At 44.5% G+C, this 23,908-nt stretch overlaps 1 protein-coding gene across 15 annotated transcripts in view; it reads right to left on the reverse strand.

Moving 5' to 3' along the window:
- Positions 1-292: 292 nt before the first annotated feature.
- SETD5 (SET domain containing 5) overlaps positions 293-23,908 on the reverse strand; it is a 91,256-nt gene continuing 67,640 nt past the window's right edge. For 9 of the 15 annotated variants that reach the window (XM_060180770.1, XM_060180768.1, XM_060180767.1 and 6 more), the window contains 7 exons: positions 16,177-16,421; positions 12,568-12,624; positions 10,239-10,709; positions 5,242-5,540; positions 3,811-3,944; positions 3,263-3,351; positions 293-2,977 (listed from right to left, as the gene is read on the reverse strand). In XM_060180770.1, coding sequence (XP_060036753.1) covers positions 2,369-2,977; positions 3,263-3,351; positions 3,811-3,944; positions 5,242-5,540; positions 10,239-10,709; positions 12,568-12,624; positions 16,177-16,421 — 1,904 coding nt within the window. In that variant the 3' untranslated portion in view covers positions 293-2,368. The remainder of the gene's footprint in view (positions 2,978-3,262; positions 3,352-3,810; positions 3,945-5,241; positions 5,541-10,238; positions 10,710-12,567; positions 12,625-16,176; positions 16,422-23,908) is intronic. The other 6 variants (XM_007522267.3, XM_016187783.2, XM_016187784.2 and 3 more) reach the window with 1 other exon arrangement.

The raw sequence follows: 23,908 nt of genomic DNA on the forward strand, positions 1-23,908 counted from the left end.
CTTTTGAAACAAAGAGAAAAAGGTCAAATAGTGGTGAGGAATCAATGAGGACCAGGTCAGGAGCTTGTCTGTTCAAGTCAGTTTATACGCTCAGTTCCACTGCTGCAGTATGGCCTGACTGAAGATTAGTTAGTTTCTGGTTCCACTGGGGGTGAAGCAACACCACCAGGAGCACATTCTCCTGAGGTGGGCCCATCTTGTTCTCTTTAGGTGAAGACAGCACAAGGAAAATCAGGCCAAGGCAAAGGCAAGGTCACAGAATTGGACAAAAAAGTTCTCAACATCATCATCATTACGGTTAAGAATTTTATTATCAAAATTATTACATCTCTTGTGAAAGTTCAAATGTTACAGCAAGGTGTAAACACTCCACTTGAGAAAGAAGTGATACTTCTTCCCTTCCAAGAGCCCCCCAACCCCCCCCCCCCCCGAGGTCTGGTCTTAACAGCACCCTGCCCACACAGAGTGGCTGGGGTCTCTGCACGTGCCAGGCAGGGTGAGGGCCGCCTGCCCGCTGGCCTCTCCCCTTGGTTAACAGCCAAGGGGAGAATGCAAACCCCAGCCCAAATGGAGAGACATTTACATACGTTTATATAATATACAAAGAAACCAGCATCCCAGGCAACATGATCTCCACTCCCAGCGCTCTCCCAGACTGATGGGTTTGTGGGGAAAACAATAAAAAGAAATTATTTTGCTAAGGATTTAGCATTTACCAAAACAAAAACAAAAAAATACCCGAAAAAAAAAAAAAAACACAAACAAAACTAACTCCCCTCATTTGAACACACACCTGATTTCAGTTTTGAAAGTGAGCTTTTGTAACAGTCACACACAAAGAGAGAAGACTGTGTATATGATAGTTATGAGGACAGGGTACAGTAGGAGAGAATGAGGCTGGGAAGGGGAGGGGGAAAAAGGAGAGAACAGTTAGAAGGAGTGAGGGAGAGAGGAGAGGAGAGGAGAGGAGAGGAAAGGAGAGGAAAGGAGACTCACAGTATTATCTTGTCCAAAAGAAAAGAAGTAAGGTCCACTGCAGCACCAGGGATTACACCTGTCATCTATTTGCTACCCTACCATGGTTATAACTGAATATAAAATTAGATAAATAAAAACACGCCGGATATTACAGTAAACAAGTGAAAGAAAGAAGCTGGCAACCATATGGAATTTAAAAAGATTGTGTACCCCACCTGGGCTGGCCCCAGGGCGCCCCCAGGGGTGTACAGCAGGCACAATGCACTGAGGGGGAGAAGCCAGGCAGCTCTTGTCTCATCCAGAACAGTGTCAGGTGTGTGGGTGGCTCTGGAACTCTCTCCCCTGGGCCACTCTCAGATAGGCATCCCCCAAAGACACGTGGGACAGGCCCACACACAATCACAGTCCTGTCGGCGCCACTCCACACGCACCTCTTTCCACTCTTACCCTGCAGTCACGAGTGCACGCTCCCCAATCATGGAGGCCGTCCTACTCATGGGACCGTCAACTACTGATTAAATGGGAGTAGAAAAATAAGATTCAAACATTTCCCCAAGCACATTTATTGCCCAAGCTGAAAAGCAGCCACACTGCCAGCCCATCTCATTCTGCCTCGTTTCTTTAGCCGTTTACTTCACAGGTGACTGAGCTGGGGAACAGCTTGGGGAGGAGAGTAGACTGGTTCAGAGGATCTACTAAGATAACCCGCTCCTGGAAAAAAAAAATCAAGTTGACCGAGAGCTCTTCTTTGGAGCCAGGCACCCCTTGGAGCACATTCCAAGTGTCTCTATACCTGCCCTTTTCTTGGTGATTTTCAGACAAAGGAAGGGCTTGTTCTTAGTGGACACATCCTGGCCAGATGTCTGCTTTTGGAATGGTTGTCTCAGGGTGAACATTAAATACCTACCTTTTTTTCCTTAAGTGCACAAACCCTAACATTACTCAGATGGCTTGGGGCTTTGAGATTGGCTCTCTTTGCTTTTTTTTTTTTTTTCTCCTTTTGTAAAGAAAACTTAAAAAAATTTATTTAAAAAGATGTCTTCACTGCACAAGTGACTACAAGGCTACAGGCAAGGATGGGAGACGGAGGCTTCAACACAACTCATTGCACTTAGAACCGTTACTAACCGAAACACCATTTGCTTGTCAACAATGTACCCTTAACAGCAGGGAGAAACTTCTTTATAGTCTCTGCTTCAGACAAGATTTACATCTTTCTCCAAGGCCAGAGTGAGTCATGACCACAAGTCTCGTGTCTTACTGACCAGACCCGATCCTCTGGCACTTTGTAACCTCTCCCCAGCACAATATGCTCGGCCTGGGTTCCAGAGGCAGCTGGAAGGAAGCAGCTATGGGCTCATTCAGTTCTGTTCGCCCACATCCAGAAGCCCTAGGAAAGTCCTGTCTGAGTCTTGACTCCCGACCCCTGCAGCGGCTGGAGTCTGTACCGGTGCACACTCCCGCTGCCACGGTGTGGGTAGTGCTGGGAACCGGACATCGCAGATACCCTGGAGGCCTGGTAGGCAGCTGACTGCCCTGCGCTGGGCAGACTGATAGTCCGCAAGTCTGATGGCAATGACGACCTAGAGTTCTGAGGCAAGGAGGAGGAACTCAGAGTTCCTGTGCTGGACTGGGAAACTGAGTCTGAGGTGGGGGAGTCCGAGGGGCCCTGTGGGGTAGGGCTAGCAGCACTAGAAGGGCAGCTCCTCCGTGGGGGATTGCTGCTGGTGCCATTTCCAGAATGTGGCTGGCTGCTGTAATACCCTGGGGTCCCTGTGAAGGGGGCCGCTGAGTCTGTGGACACTGGGTGGGCAGGGCTGGAATAGGACGCAGAAGAGAGGGAGGATTCTGAAGAACTGTGAGAGGGGGGGTTTCCAGGCCTCAGTGCAGCAGTTCGGTAACTGTATCCTGGAGACTGGGTGGGATGTCCTCGGAAGGGGGAGGAGCTCTGCTGAAGGAGGCTGTGTGACTCTGTGCGAGGACTATCACACTGCAGGAGCTGCAGAGAGCGGGAGGAAGAGTGTAAGGAAGGGGAGAAGTCCCTGTATCAGCCATTTAGACTTGTGAGCAGTCAAAGCTGTTCTTCATCATTTGTCATTTTAGGGCAGTACAATGGCTGTCTCTCTTATGACTGTTTCTGTCATGACTGACCTGGTGACGAGTTGGCTGCTCAAAGTACATGCAAAGGTATTATTTCTCCACTCTAAGGGACGGCCAGGCTGATGCAACACAGGGGACCCAGAATGTGCTGCTGTGCCCACAGAGAAGCAGCCTTGCGCCTCACCTGGTAGCTGTATCTGGAAGGACTGTAAACAGCTGCTCCTTTAGAAAGCGTTGAGCTCAGAGTCTCTGGGCCTTCTCCATCCACAGGATCTGGAAGGAATAAAAAAGAGCCATTGGCTTCTTGAAATAATCGAGAAATCACCATTGCTCATTCAAAACCAATGCCATCACCAACCCAAGCTGCTCTCTTTGTGACAGGTCAGGAGAGGGCAGCAAGCCAGAAGGACAAAAGGAGCAGTTAATATGGGCTATGTTTGAAATGCCTGATCTGACTCCTGTCTCCCGCTTCTTCAGCCTTCATCAAGGTCGATTTCGATGACTTTGGAGAGATGAGTTACAGAAAGGTATCCCTTGGAGGAAGAAGAGCAGACAGAGAGCAAGCAATCACTAGACTGAAGAATGGTGGAGCCCTGAAGAGTGGAAGCAAGACTTAGTTGGAACCTCACACACCGTGGAGCCCAACTGTGTAAGAGACCGACTCCTCCCACACTGCACTTAGTGATGACTGTGTCCCTGAACCTGGCTGGCAGTGCAAGGCCAAGGGCTCACCTGAGTCTTTCTCGGTGGAGCTACTTTCCCACGTGGGAGAAGGCTCTCCTTTCTGGGCCACCCTCACACTGCTTCGGAGGACCTTGGGGATACTCCCTCCTTCTCGGAGTCGTTCTACTGAAGTGGGAACCATCCTATGAATGCAACAGAATGCAGGTTTATGCCATAGGACTCAAGGGTCAGGGACAAATGAAGCTCTCTGGCAACCGACACATTACGTATTAATTCTCTTAAACACAAGTTCTTCTGAATTGACTTATAAACAAGGGATTTTCTTTGCCTCAAACAATGCTAAGCCTGTAAGGAAAAATACATTTTTTTTTTTGCCTCCAGGGTTATAACTGGGGCTCAGTGCCTGCGTTACAAACCTGAGGCCATTCCCTCTGCTTTTTGTTGCCCTTGTTTATCATTTTTGTTGTTATAGCTGTTGTTGTTGGATAGGACAAAGAAAAATCGGGAGAGGAGGGGAAGATGGGGTGGGGAGCTGGGGTCTCAAACTGGGATCCTTGCGCTTTGCGCCATGTGAGCTTAACCTGCTGCGCTACTGCCCGGCCCCCAGAACCCCCACCCCCTTTAAAAATTTTATTTATTTATTCCCTTTTGTTGCCCTTGCTGCTTTATTGTTGTAGTTACTATTGTTGCCCTTTTTGTTGGCTAGGACAGAGAGAAATGGAGAGAGGAGGGGGAGACAGAGGGGGAGAGAAAGACAGACACCTGCAGACCTGCTTCACTGCCTGTGAAGCGACTCCCCTACAGGTGGGGAGCCGGGGGCTCAACCGGGATCCTTATGCCGGTCCTTGAGCTTTGCACTACGTGCGCTTAACCACTGTGCTACCGCCCGACTCCCCAGAAAAACACTTTTAAAGAAAGAATAAAAATATCCATCGCTTTTTAACCTGTTTTGAAATGCTAAGTTTCTTCCTCTGTGAAGTCACAGGCCTTTCAGTGTATATTTCACAGACGAATGAATATTACTCACTTGAGTCATGTCTCTTCCTCCTCAGGCTTCATTTCCTCAAGACCCCTTGCCCGCCACATACTCTCACTCCCCGGATACTCAGTAGGTGCACTGATATTATCTGTGGTCCCACTCAACCAGTAAGTCCTTTCAGAATTTGTCTGTTTATATGTCAGTCACAAGGAGCTGAGCCACCTGTTATTAAGTGGAGCTGAGCTGCCTCCTGACTCACCTTTTATGTGAAATGACAATACAGGAGAGGTGGTGTTAGTGTCCAGCAGGCTCAGAGGCAAGTCTGTGCTTTTGCAAGGCTGGGGAGCTGTGACTGACATTATCAATCTGCTGGACAAGACACACAACCACAAAGGCCTGCTTTCTCAGGCTAAGTGCCCCCAGACAGTCTGGGTAGCGTGGAAAATGACTACACATTAACTTCTTGACATGAATTTGCAGAGCTGCAAACACAAACTTACCACCTACTGCTAATACTCTCTTGAGGTCTGCAGTGAGATGAAGCGCCTCTGGAATCTGATGGGCTTACCGCCTCCAAATGGGACAGAGAGGAATGAGTTGGGGAGAACTTTTTGTGAGGGGAAGATGGGGTTCGGGTTGAGGATCCCTGCACACCGTGGGCACCAGTGTCAGAAAGGGAGTTACTGTTGCCTTGCCCAGCTCCTACAGATTTGTTCTTGCTCTGTGCAGAGTCACTTCCCCCACCACTGGAGTTCTCCTTGGCTTCTTGTTTTCGTTTACGGTATTCCAGTAGGGACACCTAGGAGGGAAACAAGAAATAAGTCTTGAGCTAGACATGGTTAGTGGGTCACTAATAATGGGGAAGGAAAAGAATATGGACTCATGCAGGGTTTCTGGGAAGCTTCACAAGCAGTGGAGTACTGCTGCAGTTATCTATCTCTAAATACCTCTATCATTTAAAAAATAACAACGGGAGTCGGGTGGTAGCACAGCAGGTTAAGCACAGGTGGCACAGAGCGCAAGGACTGGAGGAAGGATCCCGGTTCAAGTCCCCGGCTCCCCACCTGCAGGGGAGTTGCTTCACAGGCAGTGAAGCAGGTCTGCAGGTGTCTATCTTTCTCTCCCCCTCTGTCTTCCCCTCTTCTCACCATTTCTCTGTCCTATCCAACAACGATCACATCAATAACTACAACAATAAAACAACAAATGAAACAAAAGGGAATAAGTAAATATTACAAAAAAAATTAAAAAATAACAACAAAAGAAAAGAAGGGGGGTGGGGAAGGTCTGCGGGAGTGGTGGGAGTCAACTGTGTCCAAGCAGAAACCAGTGAAAAGCAAACAACAAACCCTAGCAAAGCACTAGCAAGTTAGACTAATATACTAGCATTTTCCAGGCGTGAGGCACATCTTAGCACAGCTACGTATTTAAGTCAGAATCGGTAGGCAGAGGTGACTAGATTAGGAGGTGATTTTTTGAATATTACTATTCATCCTTATACTACAACCACTTTCCTGCCTTGGAGGTAATGTTGGTGTGTATGGAGAGAGAGCAACAAAAAACCTAGGAGATTTCAGTTAACTAGTAACAAGTGTGCTCTCAATCACAGCTATGTGCAAAAATGGTAGCACCTGACTGAGGGGATGGTGGTGGTTGTGGTAGATAGCATAATGGTTATGCAGAGACTCTCATGCCTGAGATCCAAAGTCCCAGGTTCACTCCCTCTTATCACCATAAGCCAGAGCTGAGTAGTGCACTGGTTAAAAAACAAACAAAACAAAACAACAACAACAAAAAAACTATATAATAACAATAAGAAACAAACCAACAAACCAGCACCTGTAAAGTAAGGGTAGAAGACTGGAAGTTTGCTTAATTAAAAAGCTTCCCCAGAGATTCTGGTAGCTCCTCCCTCTCCAAAAATTCTTACTTTAAATTAAGAGAGAAAAACAAAAGAAGAAGGAAAAAAAAAAAAAAAGCATGTCAGTTTATACTTTAGCAAGCTAGCTCTAAAAAACCAGTACTTGAAAAATGTCTCTCCAACTGACACTTCATCAAACTAATTTCTTTCTCAGTCTTCCCACCCCTCTTTTTTGTTATTGAAAGGACTTCACTTTGTTTTGAGATAACTTTTTTTTTTTACCCTCTCAGACAGAAAGAATTTGCAAAAATATACAAAGGTCGTGAAAGAGACCATTGTAGTGAAGCTTCCTCCAAAATGGTGAGGCCCAGGCCTGAACCTGGGTAGCACAGCAGGCCACGTGAGGCATTCTGCCGGCATCTCCTTCCTTCTCATCACCTCAACTACTTTCCTCTCCTCCAGAGCTTCGAGAGCCTGACCAGCTGTCCACTTACTACGATGTCGTGCTTGTCCCTCTTGCTACAGTTCTACTGGGCAAAGGCCAAATTCATTCAGCCTTTTATTTTGACTTCTAGCACAAAACTAGGCCTACAGTAGATGCTCAATATTTCTAAAATTTTAAGAGAAAGTCACAATTTGAATAATAATCAACCAGATCAGAAAACCAAGGATTGTTCTTTCCTTTTTTTTTTTTTTGGGTAACTAGAGTTATCGTTGAGGTTGGTGCCTCCAACACTCCCGAGCCCAGCACCCCTTTCTCCCCCACCTTTTTGATGTCAGAGATGGGGGAGGGGAGGGTAAAGGAGAGAGACACCAGTAGGTGGTTTCACTGTTTGTGAAGCTTCTCCCCTTCAGGTGGGGACAAGGGAATTGAACCCGGGTTCTCAATCACGGCAACATGTGCACTTCACCAGATATGCCACCGCCAAGCCTCTAAGATTCTTCTCGTCTGTGACAACATGCCCTGAAAATTAGCAATCTCACCACCCCAGGCCATCTTTTCATTCAGAGATGGAGAAAGAGGGACTCGAGCTTGGGAGCAGCGCAGGCTCCTACTGAGAATCTATCGCTCCCTCCTCACCACTTTTGTTCTTATAAACCCACCTTTCTATTACCTTTCCTTAGGGCTCTCATTGTCCGGATGTAAAATACAATGAAAACACACCCCGAGGCATGGTTTATGGAGTAGTTGCAATCTGACTTCTGCTCTCCCTGATACAATTACTGTAGACAACAAGAGATCGGACTGGACACAGAATCTACAGCTGAAAAAATCCACAGCCTCAGGTCCTGCCACCTTTCAGACAACAGGCTGCAGATGCTACCATGACTGCACCCCGGCTTCTCTGGGCAGATGACCTCACCAGTGTGTCCTGGACTCTCACATCTCCAGAGCTCTGGTCCACTAGGGAAAGACAGAAACAGGCTGGGGGCGTGGATTGACCTGTCAATGCCCAGGCTCAGTGGAGAAACAGCTACAGAAGCCAGAACTCCTACCGACTGCTCCCGATAAACAACCTTTGTCCATACTCCCAGTGGGGGAGAAGTGATAGGATGAAGATAAGAGGACTCTGCACTCCAGCTCTATCAGGAGAGAGAGAGAGAGAGAGAGAGAGGAGGAGGAAAAAGAGAGGGACATATGGAGGTAGCTATGATGTTATGAGTGGCTTCAAGGGGAAGAGAGGATTGAATCAGAAAAAGAAGGGGCAACTGTGGTCCGGGAGGTGGCGCAGTGATAAGGCTTTGGACTCTCAAGCATGAGGTCCTGAGTTCGATCCCCGGCAGCACATGTGCCACAGTGATGTCTGATTCTCTCTCTCCTCCTATCTTTCTCATTAATAAATAAAATCTTAAAAAAGAAAAAAGGGCAACTATGTATGAATGTGGAGAGATAGTTGTAGAGAAGATGGTTGGCCCACGTCTACAACTTTCGGGGAACTGTGGTAGATTGCAATGGGGAGAGTGAAGATTCAGAACTCTGGTGGGAATGGTGTGGACTCAAACCCCTGTCGACATGTAATTCTGTAATATAAAAATATAAGAATATAAAATAAAAACAAAACAGAACAAAACAAAAAAGAAAAACCACATCCAAACAAGTGCTGTTCATATGCTGTTCATATGTTCATTTCCTATACACAAGCTTGGAAACAAGCCAATACTACTAATAAATTCTGGCAAATCTAAAAAGTCATCAATGGGAGTCGGGCGGTAGTGCAGCGGGTTAAGCACATGTGGTGCGAAGCATAAGAACTGGCTTAAGGATCCTGGTTCGAGCCCCTGGGTTTCCACCTGCAGGGGAATCGCTTCACAGGCGGTGAAGCAGGTCTGCAGGTGTCTTTGCCTCCCCTCCTCTGTCCATTTCTCTCTGTCCTATCTAACAACGATGGCATCAATAACAACAACAATAAAAACCAAGGGCAGGGAGTCGGGCGGTGGCGCAGTGGGTTAAGCGCACGTGGCGCAAAGCGCAGGGACTGGCGTAAGGATCCTGGTTCGAGCCCCCCGGCTCCCCACCTGCAGGGGAGTCGCTTCACGGGCGGTGAAGCAGGTCTGCAGGTGTCTGTCTTTCTCTCTCCTCACTCTCTGTCTTCCCCTCCTCTCTCCATTTCTCTCTGTCCTATCCAACAACAAAGCAACGTCAACAATGGCAATAATAACCGCAACGAGGCTGCAACAACTAGGGCAACAAAAAGGGGGAAAAATGGCCTCCAGAAGCGGCGGATTCATGGTGCAGGCACCGAGCCCAGCAATAACCCTGGAGGGAAAAACAAACAAACAAAAAAAAACCCAAGGGCAACAAAAGGGAATAAATAAATAGTAAAAAAAAAAAAAAAAAAAAGCCACCGAGTTCCATCTCTGAGAGTACTGAATATCCTGCAGTTACACGGGCTTCAAACAAACACAGCAGCAACACGGGGTTGCTGGCGACCACATTCACTGCTTGCTGCCCAGCCAGAGGAGGGTCACAGACTTGCTCTGCTCCTTCTTCCTCAGAGCCTCACTCAGGTATTGGCTGACTGACTGCTCGCTCAGTGTCCTGTGACCTTTTGGTGGGTGAGTCTCTCACATACCCTCCACCAATCGGGTGGGGTTGGGCCCCCCTGTTGCAATGCTCTCACCACATTCTTAGGATCATCAATATGAGCAGTGCTATGATACTTAGCAAACTACTTCTTTGTATTATTTCCTGATGAACTTGGTCTCCTGTGCTGTGAGTTCCACTAGGGCAGAACCTAGGAGGCAACACAGGTCTGGGCAGCGTCCTGGCCTTGTCATCTACTACTTATGTGACCATGGGACAAGTTACCAACCTACCTTAGTTCCCTCATGTGCAAAATGACTGTCTCCCAGAATTGCTACGTCAAAGGAAGAGATTCAGTGTCTATCACAGAAGTAGTAAAAAGCACAAGCAATCGCCTAGCTAGTCTGTGGCATACACACACACAGTAGGCATTTAAACTTGTTGATCAATTATCAGACACACCAGACTGGGCTCTAACATTGGACATGACAGACTACATCCTATCTACCCTTATTTTCACCCCAGTGGTAACAGGGGTGAACACACAACAATCGCTAAGTGTATAGAACTCTATAGTTAACATTTTAGTTAACTCTGGAGTGAACACATACCTTTTTCCTTTGTGGGGGATTCTGGGGGACAGAAGGGACTCCTTCACAAGCCCTTTCACCACCAGGTGACATGGATCCACGAGAGAGGTCTTTCATAAAACCATGTTCATATCTGCTGGGAAATGCTTCTGCGGGGGAACAATAGCCTCCGTCCAAATGTAAAGGCTTCCTGTCTCCTACCAGAGGAGAGCCTCGATACAAGCCATCTGCTCGAGGCATAGCGTTCAACGGGGAGTAGGCATACATTAAGTTAAATTCGGTCCGAAATGCCTGGTCCGAGCTTCTCCCAAGGGTCTGATGTCCATCTCCACTCCTGCTTGGAAAGCCAGTCTCAGAGGTCAGCCCGATAGAGGGATGAGGAGCCAGGTCTGAATGGCCTGAAGTGATCAGGGAAGGTCTGTCAGCGCAGCTGTTAGTGTTGGAGTCAAGGTAGCCTACTTTTGTCAAATCCAGGTCTTTTCGGTGACAAAGCTGAAAGGACAAAAATCAATGAAGACATGGGGTAGGAGAGAAAGGAAAAAGTCAAAATTGAGCGAAGAAATGAAGGAGGGTGAGAGGGGCACAGGTGAACAAGGAAAGATGAGAGGGGTGAATGCAGGAGAGAGAAAGTCATTCATATCTGTACAGGTCCCGAGGAGCAACCATGAAAGTGGGTCACATCACTAACGAATCTCAGTCTTTCCCAAAGTGGATGAGGACACTAAGAGAGCAAGAATTCGAAAACTGGCCAATGTGACTATTTTGCCTGCTTAGCCTTTCATCAAGTTTGCTGAGTCACCTTGTGCTACACTGTTGACTGGCAGCATAACTAGGGGTTTGGCTGAGCCCCTGTATGCTACAGAGGTAAGACAGGTATCTCAAGATACATGGCTTATGGTGTTATTAATTTCTAAATTAGTATTAATGGAAGGTGGGAAGAGAAAAAGGTGAAAGAAAGTAGAAAGTAGTTAGAAAGTCAAGTATTTCAGTTAGTTATTGGTTCAGTAAAAGAGAATGACATTAGTTAAAGAAAGACATCAATCACTCAGGTCTTCATTCATTTTCACTGATAGATAGGTGTTTCTCACCAAACTCTCTGGCTCCTCCATTCTTCCTCTACCCCCTAATGTTTGCCAACAAAGACCTCCACCCCGTAGAGCACTGGAGACACTGAAATGTGCCCCAAATAACCCTTCCTTCCTATGTAGTTATGAGGTTACCACTAGCCGCAGACACCCAGGTTTTCTACCACTAGGTTAACTCCAGCTAGCTGTGTAGGAAGAGGGCTGCCAGACACTACTCCAGGTCAGCTTCCAAGTTTTACTACGTCACAATCTTCAGTGGCTGAGGAGAGAGCGGCCAGAACCCCCAGCACACTACAACACAACCGTCCTCAGTTTCACATTATTCTGTCACATTCTGCTGCTCCAGTGTTTGCTCAGCAGCTGCTGGGTTTAGCACTCATTATTTTCCTAGAAGGAAGTAGGCTTAACAGTTCAGACAATTTCTAAAAGGCTGAGACACAACTTCTCATAAGAGGAAAAAGGTTCCTACAGATTCCTGGAGTTATTTGTGCAAATCTTGTAAGTTAACAAACTCAAGCATTAAAATCGAAGCCTAACACCTCATCTCCTTAGCAGCTGGGTTTCTGAAAAGCACTCAAATGATATCCTTCGGCAACCTTTTGTAAGCTAACCACACCTCAACCACTGCAGCAGGGAGAGCTACACCACACAAGTGCAGCCGGACTGAATTTCCTTCTGCATGTGTAAAGGAGGTAAGCAAGCAGAGCAGAGACAGGGCTTAGAGCAGCTCCCTCTAAAGAAGCTGCTTGTCCTTGTCAAGCAGTGCCTAGTATGTCCCACTGCAGAGCTGTCGGCTTAACCTAGGTTGGAACAAGGCTTTAAATACTACCTAACTTTTCTAATATAAGCTGCCCTTTTACCAGTCCAAGACAATCATATGAAAAGACAGCACCTATGAACCACTGATTCAGCTTTTCCTAGTTAACAAAGAGATCTTACTTGGTAGACTTTCTAAAGAGGAAAAAAGTTCCTACCACACCTTGAGCCTCCTTTAAACTTGATTTTAGAAAGAATGCTTTGTAGCCACCCTACACCCCCAAACAATAAACAAAGCCCACAACACACACAGCGGCTCATATTCTGCCAATTGCATCAAGAGTTCTGAGCACACACTGCCATACACAGAGGATTCATTCAACTTACTGCGACCTCCAGACCGTTGCCCCATCACTCAGGTAGGTCCCCAACCCTCCACACACTCGGGAACACATTCATGCGCACTCACTCTCAGCTTCCAAGTGTGATGGAGATGGTGTGATAACTACCTCGGGTGACAGGGACTCGGGCCTACTCGCAGGGGAACTCTCAGGGGAGGATATGTTCTAGAGGAGGGAAAAGCATCTTGTTATTCATCTACTCCAAGTTAAGAAGCAAAACAAAACAAATAAAAAATGAAGTTAAAGCAAGCATAGATGGTTAGCCACAAATCCTGGTGGGGGTTGGGGGGCAGCAGGGAAGGGGTAAGAACGCACAGGGGAATGCTGGCTTGCAGAGTCCATCTCAGTGGACAGGGTGGTTGTTAAAAAAGCTTCCTGGTGTCTTGGGAAGCATTTTGACACAAATGTGTTATATTACCGCATGCTGTAAGTCAATATCTCAAGCAGATACCAGAAAAGAGCTAGACTGGTCAATTTTGATCCTAGTACATTTCTATTTCAGACGAGAGCCCAGCAATGTGACCTACTGTTACTGGGGGATTCCTGGCCACTTACTCCTCCCAGGAGTTTTTTCTCTACCCCATTTCCCCCATGTGATTTGACCTGCCACCTTATCCAGGGAAACAGCTTAGCATCCTGGGGGCTGCCACAGTTCTTGACACAATCTAACTGGATCTGCCAATGTTCTCTGATGTTACAGTCCACTGTACTTCTGTGAACTGATACAAGTGAGAAAACCTTCAGGTGCAGTTTTAGTTCAGATGTCTAGAAACGGTGTTACCCTAAGGGCTTTCACATGAAACAAAGCATCTCCATACCAAACAGCAACTGGGCAGTGAGCTCTCTGGGAATCCCTGAAAGGTAAAGGGGTGGGGGGTTGAGGGGGAAAGCAACATACCTATAGTGACAGGTGCCTTATAGAGCTAGACCCCTTTAATCTTATAAGCTATAATTAAGTCACTAATAATAAAAAAAAGTAAACAAGGGGAAGGGGGAAAAGGATGGCAGTAGCTGTGAGGTGGTTTCAGGGTGCCAGGGCAAAGTAGGGAGATTGCTAAACATTCCACACAACAGGGGCTGAGTGGCAGATGTGTCCCAGAGTAGGGCAAGTGCAGCTGCTTCGCTCTTGGCTTGATTGGGTAGGTGGGTGAGATATGAGCTCAACCCAGGCAGGAGAGGAGGAAAGGGCTGGGCTGTTCTGCTGGCTGCCCAGTGCTGCTTTCACCCCTTCTCCCTGATGCTTCCCATCTCAGGACCTCATTTCCCCACAATTGCTCTCCCCATCAGCACTGGAGAGGTGGCTCACTTTCCCCACAGGATGGTCTGTGTTCTATGAACAATCATCTCCAGAATCAGGAGATGGCTCGTCCAGTAGAGTGCCATCTTCACCATGTTTGAGGACCCAGATTCGAGCCTCAAGCCACCACAAGAGCAGTAATGCAGTGCTGTGGTCTCTTCTCTTTCACCTGCTATGGGGGAAGGGGGGGAGGGGGAAAGGGTTCACCAGGCACAGTGGAATTGTGCAGACATGAAGCATGAGACCCCAATGACCAAAATAAAAGCTAAAACATTTTTGTTCAAAACAAATTAACAGTAATGTTTGGTCTATTGGTGACAAAGGTTTTAAATGTCCCTAATTAAAGCACAATGTTAAAACTATGAAACATACTCTGGATAATTTTTTGAAGGTGTTAGTTATTTAAAAAACTACTGTCTTTCTCTGAGTATCCTAGCATCATGCCTGGATTGTACATAACTGAACTGTTTGATTTCTCTTCCATCTCGAAAATGCATTTTCTGTTTGCACAGTGTCTCAGTTACCCAGAATGCTTCAAGGGGAAGAAAATGTAGTGAGTGCTAAACCTGGCTATTTTGGAAGGTCAAGCACCATCTATTTTCCTTAACTTGCTTTATTTTTATTTATTTTTTAAAAATTAATTATTTATTCCCTTTTGTTGCCTTTGTTGTTTTCTTACTGTTGTAGTTATTGTTGTTACTGATGTTGTTGTTGTTGGATAGGACAGAGAAAACTGGAGAGAGGAGGGGTAGAAGCGAGCTCCCTGCAGGTGGGGAGCCGGGGGCCTGAACCGGAATCCTTACGCTGGTCCTTGCGCTTTGCGCCATGTGCGCTTAACCCGCTGTGCTACCGCCCGACTCCCTATTTTGTTTTTAAAAGTGTGGAAGCCAATTTCTAGAACCTAATGCCGCCCTCCCGCCCCGTCCCACTAAAATTTGACTATCAAATTCTAGTTAATTGAAACCAACTGAAATTAGACCAAGTAACATCAGTAAGGTTAAAATCAGCTGCTTTACTTCCTAGCTAAAAAACAAAAACAAAACAAAAAACAACCCCCCCCATCCCCCCTGTAAACCATTACAGGGAATACGGTAAAGAAGTCAAATGCAACCAGGAGCTCCCCTTCCTCCACATCCAGAAGAGGTTTGCTCCAAAAGTCAAAGTCTAGGTTTAGAAAACTGTCTAATCAGTGAAAAGTCCAGATCATTAAGGCTGAGCAGAAAGACTAGTACACAGGACATTCAACACCATCAAAGGGCACATCGGGTAATGCACAAACTAGCGGCAGAGAGTGTGCTTAATGACCAGAAAACATTTTTCCTTAAAGGAAAAGCTGGCTTTAATTTGATTAAATCAAAGCATCAAGTAATAGGTGAGGTCTTTTTAAAAAAAATCCACATGAACATCACTTAGAAAATCTGCTGCAGGGAGTCGGGCGGTAGCACACGTGGTGCAAAGTATAAGGACCATCGTAAGGATCCCGGTTCCAGTCCCTGGCTCCCTACCTGCAGGGGAGTCGCTTCACAGGTCTATAGGTGTCTCTCTTTCTGTCCCTCTCTGTCTTCCCCCCTCCATTTCTCTCTGTCCTATCCAACAACAATAATAACTATAAACAGTAAAATAACAAGGGCAACAAAAGGGAATAAATATTTACAAAAAAAGAAAAAAAAAGAGAAATCAGCCGCCACACAAACTTGAATACTGGAGTGGTTCAGAGTTGGTTCTTGAGGGCCTAGACAGTGCTCAAGGACCCAGATTCAAGCCCCTGGTCCCCACCTGCAGGTGTCTCTGTCTTCCCCCCCCCCCTCTCTCCCTCCACCCCTCAATTCTTATGTCCAATAGTAAATAAAAATAAATGTCTCACAAATGCACGTTGCTACATTTTTTTTATCCTTAATGCATTGCTACAAAAAGAAGTAACTTGTAGTAGGTAAAAACAAACAAACAAACAAACAAAAACAAAAAACCCCCCCAAACTCATTTGCCGTAAATCCTACCCCAGTCCTTTCTAAGGCCTAAGGTTAGAGTAAGAACACAAAATAAGGTCTGGAACCAGACACACAATGAATTGGTACAATCTGAGCACGAAGGCTGGTGTCACTGATGGTTAGGGGCAGCCAGAGGCAGTTTACATGAAAGTACATAAAGGCAAAGATGTAGCATGCTTACTATTTGAAGGGATGAGACTAGTGGCATGCATGCAAGAGAAAGAAATGTCATCTGGGGTAGCACTGTTCCTAGTTTGGAAACCATGGGGACTGTCAGGATGAGAGGCTACCAGGTTTAATAGGTCACACTGACCCTGAAGCTGAGACAAGGTACACAGTGAAAAAACTTCTGGAACGATTCAGTATTTGAAATGGAGAGGTGTAAAGGATGATTTTCCTATTGAACACCTCCGACAAACAAACCCAAATCACCTCAAACTGCAGAGGAGTGTTGCAGCGACTAGCAGTAAGAGATGCGACTGGTGAGAACATGAGGCCGTATCCATTTCGACACTCCTCTTCTCCTGCGTGCAACGAGGCAGGTGTGGTCAGCTGGGGGCTCTTTGAGTCTGGATTGGGAGGGGGTGGTGTGACTGGAGAAAGAGGTCGCAGTAACTTGGTGACATTCTGCTCCATCAGATAGCGAGACTTCCATTTCTTTAGTGGGCTCAACAGGTCTGTGAAATACAAAGCTTGGATGAGAGGACACACAGCTTAAAGGCGGGCTCTACAGGAAAGCCATTCATTTCCAGCCCATTATGGCACGACGACTCTTATTATCTCTTTCAATTAAGCAAGACCCAAATAAATGCTTTCTTTAATAAATAATAATAATTTTCTTTCTTTCTTTTAGAGCAACTTTCAAATCTGCCTCCCAGAGAACATCATATAAATCTGTCACTTTTTTCATTTTTAATATATTTATTTATCTATTCCCTTTTGCTGCCCTTGTTTAATGTTGTAGTTATTATTGATGCCGTTATTGGATAGGACAGAGAGAAATGAAGAGAGGAGGGGAAGACAGAGAGGGGGAGAGAAAGAGAGAACCGGTAGACCTGCTTCACCACTAGCAAAGTGAGCCCCCTGCAGGTGGGGAGCTGGGGGCTCAAACCGGGATCCTTAGGCCGGTCCTTGCACTTTGTGCCATGTGCGCTTAACCCGCTGCCCTACCACCTGACTCCCAAATCTGACACTTCTAGTGATAGTCACTGCGGCTAGTTTAGTATCTTCCAAAGGGAAACAAATTTTCTTCACATTTATCAAAATCTCAAATTAATGTCACTTTTGAAAAAAACTACCCACTACTTCAATTACCACATCACCAGCCCAAGCCTCTAGAATGCTAACCCCACATTCTTTTTACCGTCAGGTTGTCAGTAGTATGAAGTTTTTTCTATACTGTTTCGTGTTAACAGCAAAGGGTTACAGCTGATTACCTGTGCCGTACCTAGTATCTGTTTCTAGGCCCCTCTCCCTTTTTATGAGCGACAGATTGAGAGAATGAGAATCAGAGAAACAATTCAGCACATGTGATGCTGGGACAGAATTTGGGATCCTCCTCAGATCGCAAAACTCAAGCCACTGTGGCACCTCCTGGCCGAACCACTTTTTGCATTAAAGATTATCCTTTTCTTTTTTTTAAGTTGCTGTTTATTTGAATATTGACCGAGAAGTTGAAAGAGAAAGGGTGGGCGGGAAGGAAAGTTACAGTACTACAGTACAGTGCTTGAGTAGCTTCCCCTCTCTTAAGGGCAACTGACTGGGGGCTTGAGGTTGGGTCTTGTGCTTATGTGTATGCTCTTACCAGATGCATTACCATCCAACCCTGCAGTATTTCTAAAAAACACGTTTCAAGGGCAAGGGAGACTACAACAGTTATGCAAAAGACTTCTATGTCTGAGGCCGAGGTCCCAGGATCAACCACTGTAAGCCAGAGCTGGGCAGTGCTCTGGTGTTTCTCTCCCTCCCTCATTAAAACAACTATTAAAACAAAACACACACATACACACACACACACACACACACACACACACACACGATGGTAATATTTATCTGATTGGAGTAATCCTACTTTCTTTATGCTTACACTGAATTATCACACAATATACTTTAGTGATCCTGAGACCAAAGCACTATTCACCCATCATTAAAAACAAACAAATGTAGGATAATAATCTATCTGATGGGAAAAATCTCAATTTCTTTTTCTTTTTTTTTTTTTGCCTCCAGGGTTATCACTGGGGCTCAGTGCCTGCACTATGAATCCACTGCTCCTGGAGGCTATTTTTTTCCCTTTTGTTGCCCTTGTTGTTTTTTTATTATAGTAAAATTTCACTTTCTATGGCTTAGGTCTACTGAAAAGATAAGCTACTATATATTTCAGTGACTAATCATGTAAAGCCACTAGCCTCATTTTCTAGAGATAAAAAAAATTTCTTTAATATCTTAAGGGAAAACACTTGGGAGTGGGGGGTTGAAATGCTTTAAAGGGAGTTATAAATGGGCAAGAAAGAAAAAAAGATACATGTTCCCAACCACATTTATATCCCTAAGCCAGTTTTATCTCCAAAAATTGGTAGAAGGAATGACATTGATCCCGAGCCTCTGAGGAAGTTCCGGGAGAGCTGGCGTGAACTACGAGCTACGCTTCTGGAAATTAACTTGGCCAAAGTAGTTGGGAAGAAACCAGACACTGAAAAACCATCTGCAGTTAGTAAAGTGGTCATGCTGAAGTGCACATTTTCCTTTCTGATTTCTGAGAATTTGTAACTTTTCTAGATTGGAAGATTATTCATATTTCCCTTTTGTTCCAGATAGTAAATTTTATTTTTCTTTTTTCCTTTTGGAAGTTCCTAGGTATTAAATAACAACAACAAAACAAAAACCTATGATTCTTGACTTATATTTAGAATTCCATCTGTTTATTTCCAAAATCTTAAAGAATCCTTAAAAAGGCTGCTATACTGCAAGGGCCAACACTTTAATAGGTGAGTAATGTTATTCTCAAGAACTCAGAAAATACAGGTGAACTAGTCTTGCCTCTGAATCAACTCACAGGTCATTTATGTAAGACATATTTGTTGGGCAATTATGACAATTTTTAACCAAACAGACATGAATATCTGCCTTTATGAAATGAGTTAGTAGCCATTTGACTGCCTTTTCCTACTGACAGCAATATATTCATCAAAAACTTACAAAGTTTTAAAAGTTTCATTTTTCTTCTTGCCATACCTTTCTTTCTTTTTTTAGAATGAAAAAAAATTATATTCAAATATTTTCCCGTTTTATTTTTGCTGCCAGGGGTTCTCCAGTGCTTTGATCTGCAGGATTCTACTACTCCTGACAGGTTTTCAGTCCCCCCCCTGCGTACATACCCCTTTTGTTCACACAGAGAATGAGAGACAAGAGGAGAGAGAGAGGAGAGCTATGACAGCACTGTGCACCGGTTCACGGCTTGTGAAGCTTCTCTTTTGCAGTGTTCCCATGTGGTGGCTAAGGGCTTGTACTTGGGTCCTTGTAGATGGTAAAGTGTGTGCTTTGCCAGATGAGTTCACCAGACCCCAGAGCTTGCTTCTTTAGTTTTGTTTTATTTGATAGGACAGAAAGAAACTGACAGGGAAGGGAGACAGAGACACACCTGCAGCCTGAACCTTGGTCCTTGCACTTGGTGAGGTGTGCATTTAACCAGGTGCACCTGTGCCTGGCTCCAGAGCTTTCATTTTTTATGTGGTTAAATCCCATTGTCTAGAGGGTGGTGACATAAAACTTGTGTTGGGTGTACTGCAGTACTACACAATGTAATCTTACAATCTTGTAACCCATCACCCCCCCCCCCCCCACCGCCCAGCCTGTCCCAGCACACATGAGGGTGTCTCATCACTCTTAGGCCCCCTTTAAAGTCTGACAACAGGAGACAGCACAAGGATTTTGCCAAAAGACTTTCATGTTGGAGGCACCAAAGGTCCCAGGTTGAATTGCCATGTAGCACTGTAAGCCAGAGCTGAGCAGTGCTCTAGTAAAATAAATAAGTAAAATTCCATTCGAGACACATAGAGGAAAAAAAGAGCACAGCACTGGCTTACCCATGCCATGCATTGCCAGGTCTTCAACCTGGCTGTGTACATGGTAAGCCCTATCCATCTTTTGTATGGTTTATGATCATTACACACAGACCCCAAGTGATACACAGAAACATCCACATTTCAAAACACACATGAAACTTGAAATCATCCCCATTTGTAACTGTGAGTATTTGGCTATGCTTTCACCTAGAGATCTGTAATATGGTTTCAGGTGAGCTTTGTTCAAATCATACTGCTCTTTTTTTGTTCCCCTTATTTCTACTCAGGAACACATGGTAAAGATCTTACCATGACAGTGAACAAAGAAATTGTTTTCACAGCATTATGACATTCATTTGATCAAATTAACCACTGTATTTTCTACTATTCTTGCTCAATAGCAGTTTTGCACTTAATGTTTACTTGTAGGACAAATGGCGAGTATAGAACTGGTGGCTCGGAAGAGTCGTTTTCACAGGCTCCTAGCTTGGTGCTCATTCAATGTTCACTGCCTGTTTGGGTCCTCTTGCCCACATTCTACTAGGGTGCTGACCTTCATCTGGAAGGACTGGACTCTGAAAACATGAGCTCGCAAGTTGAAGCCCTGGCGGTACATGTACCAGAGTAATGCTCTGGTTACCTCTCTCTCATCTTTATTTCATTCTTAAAAAGGGACTATTTAAGTAATAAAGATGGGGCTGGTGAGATAGTTCACTTGGATACACACACTACCCTCGCCTGTGAGTCAGGTGCTGTGGTGTCTCCTCTGCCTTTCTTTGAAAACAAACACAAAAATAAGTAAGACACTGACTTTCTGCTAAAAAGTAATTGTCCCTTTCTCTTCATACTTGAGTTTTTATTTTCATATTTAATTAGAACAGAACACACACGAAATAGTCTGAACAATTAGTTCTATGATAAACAATTAGCACCTTCCTCCAAAATTCTTTTATACTGGTAGACTGTAATTACTTTGATTTGAAGTATAATATCTACTCTATTAATTCTCACTAAACTGGGTTTAGTCAGGATTATATTGTACATGTGCTGCCTAATGGCATTACTACTGACATACATTTTTTTTTTTGCCTCCAGGGTTATTGCTATGGCGCCACGAACCCACTGCTCCTAGAGGCCATTTTTTCCCATTTTGTTGCCCTCGATGTTATTATTGACACTGATGTTGTTGTTGGATAGGACAGAGAGAAATGGAGAGGAGGGGAAAGAGATGGGGAGAGAAAGACACCTGTAATCCCATTTCACCACTTGTGAAGTAAACCCCGGCAGGTGGGGAGCTGGGGGCTTGAGCGGGGACCCTTATGGCAGCCCTTGCACTTCACGCCATGTATGCTTAACCTGCTGTGCTACTGCCCAACCCCAACATACATTTCTATAAAGTTGTCCATAGCAGCTATTAAACTTTCGAGAATAACACTGTTGTTCTAGCACACTCACATGTGAATGGACTAAGAACATGAATCAACAGTGTTGGTGGTACCAGAAGAATAGAATGTTGGCTGTATTGATGTGTAAGTGACTTCGGGAGCACTACTTATGGCATGATCTTTTGTTTATTCACGCCTTTACTTATAATCCCTCGGTTTACTTCATGAGACAGAGTGCCACATCAGAGGAAGGAAAATAGAGAAGGTAGGGTGCCTCAGGTTCAATGTTCCATCAGTTGAACTCTATTTCCCCAGTAGTAAGACTGGTCACAGTTCTACTTGGGCTCACTCTCCAGCATTCTGTTTGGTTACTACTTTGAAGTGAATGTTATTTTTTCCCTTTACATTATCCAAATGTTATTGCTAACGTATATGAAAATAATGTCCCATCTACTTTTGTTTTACTAGTTTCCTTCTACTAGTTTTCCTTTAAAATGTTTCTTAATTTCATTGTTAAAAATAAACTTTTAAGATCACTTAAAGCCTGTAAACTACTTTGACGTCATGTAAAGAAATTGTATTTAGGGAGCCGGGCTGTAGCGCAGGTGGCGCAAAGCACAAGGACCGGCATAAGGATCCCGGTTCGAACCCCGGCTCCCCACCTGCAGGGGAGTCGCTTCACAGGCGGTGAAGCAGGTCTGCAGGTGTCTATCTTTCTCTCCTCCTCTCTGTCTTCCCCTCCTCTCTCCATTTCTCTCTGTCCTATCCAACAATGACAACAACAATAATAACTACAACAATAAAACAACAAGGGCAACAAAAGGGAATAAATAAAGAAAAAAGAAAAAAAAAAGTGGAAGAAAAAAAAAAAAAAAGAAATTGTATTTATCCATGCAAAGGCTATGGGATTTCTCTTCATTTCCTCAAGAATTTTGTATTTCTCAGCAGAGACTTGTTTCATTAAGGTCACTTATTCCTAAGCAGTTTCATATCTTTGTTATGTTTAACAATACAAACTGCTTCATCTTCTTAATAGACATCACTGACTTTTGTGTATTACCTTCTATCTAATAATTTTACTTAACAGTTGTTAAATCTAAGTTTTCCAGTTAATTTCTTGGAGTTTCTTAAGATACATTCACTCAACTACAAATAATGAAGAATGGACACATTTGAAATTTCTTACTCATCTGAATAGTAATATATTTCTACTTAACTTTAACTTTGAAGAAGAGCTTAGGATATACCCACCCCATATTTGTTCGTGTGAGGGAGGCAAAGAGAGACTGACCCAAAGCACTACTAAGCAGGGATTGAATATAGGGCTGGCTCATAGGCATGTGTGTCCCATTCATTTAATAAACTGAAGTCTCCCCAGCCCAGAACTTAGAATCTTTTCTCTATCTGACTTATAGCACCACTCCACTACCTGCGAAATTTCCCCCTGCAGCTGCGGGGCTTGAACCTTGCACATGTAACTCAACCAGGTGTGATACCACCCTGCCCCTTTCTATATAATAAAAAAAACAGGCCAATAAATGAAACAAGTACCTCAGCAGTTACATTAACTTGTATGAAAAAACCAAGTCACTCATTTGACCTCTGCTTGGCTTTTCAATTAAACATTTTCTTCTGCTCAAGCTGCTCCTCAAGGGCAAGGTGTGTCCTCTGAAGGAGGCTCTCACTGCTTATGAGGAGAGCAGAAGCTCAATGCAGGGTGGTGACTAATAATTCTACTTCCATTCCAATCAGGGCGCGCAGTAACAAAGGCACTTTTGCCACGTGCCTTTGTGTGCCACGTGTGCTAGTCAGGACATGCACAGCTCCAGTCTCCCTATGGTGGCCTCAAATACATATGTAAGTATGTGTGTGCATACTCGATGCTGCTGAATTTCTAGGCACTCTAACTTTACTTTAAAGACCTATCTCTGATAAAGTGATAAATGCTGAAGGAAACTTAGCAAGGATCTCTTTATTTTAAACTGGTTTGAGTAAATCTTGATAGCCTTTGAGGAAAAAGCCAAGTAGAAGCTTGTTTTCTGCAGGTTATTACTGGGGCTATCTGCCTATCTGTCTTTCTCCTTTTTTAGTGCTGGCTGGTGTTGAGAATGGAACCTGAGACCCTGGCGCCTCAGGCACTGAATTTTTCTGCATAACCACTGTGCTATCTCCCCAGACCTCTCCCTCTTTTCCTCTCAAAATATACAGAATGTTAATGTAAACATTGTTAGTGCAAATCTGTTTAGTCAAAGTTCCCACTCACTCCCACGAACAGAGTGGAGTAGCTTGTATGAAATCTAAGATGTTATCCTATGACCTTAGCTATTACCTTCAAAGATCATCAGCATCTCACTGAGTGGGGCTTTGACTATACAACATCCATAAAATGAATTTTTGATAAAAATTTATGGAAATGAAGAGTATTTTTCAGTTGATTTTGTTAGAAAAAACTTGAATAAAGTCTGTCACTAGACAAGCTGGTAACACAAGTTAAGGCAGTTGTAGTTTCAACAACAATTCAATCAAAACTCTTCCAAAAGTCCCTCTGAAAATCACGGACCAGATGCATTTTATGGCCCTCAGTTTAAAAAAATTCATTAGGACTTTAGATTCCAGGCTGTTTCTTCCAAAAGTTTTTTTTATACCAATTGTACAAAACTTTTTGAAAAGAACTAATTCACGGTTATTTCTAGTAATATATCATTCAGCCCGTGC

This window comes from Erinaceus europaeus, chromosome 21, assembly GCF_950295315.1.
Source record: "Erinaceus europaeus chromosome 21, mEriEur2.1, whole genome shotgun sequence".
Classification (NCBI taxonomy): domain Eukaryota; kingdom Metazoa; phylum Chordata; class Mammalia; order Eulipotyphla; family Erinaceidae; genus Erinaceus; species Erinaceus europaeus.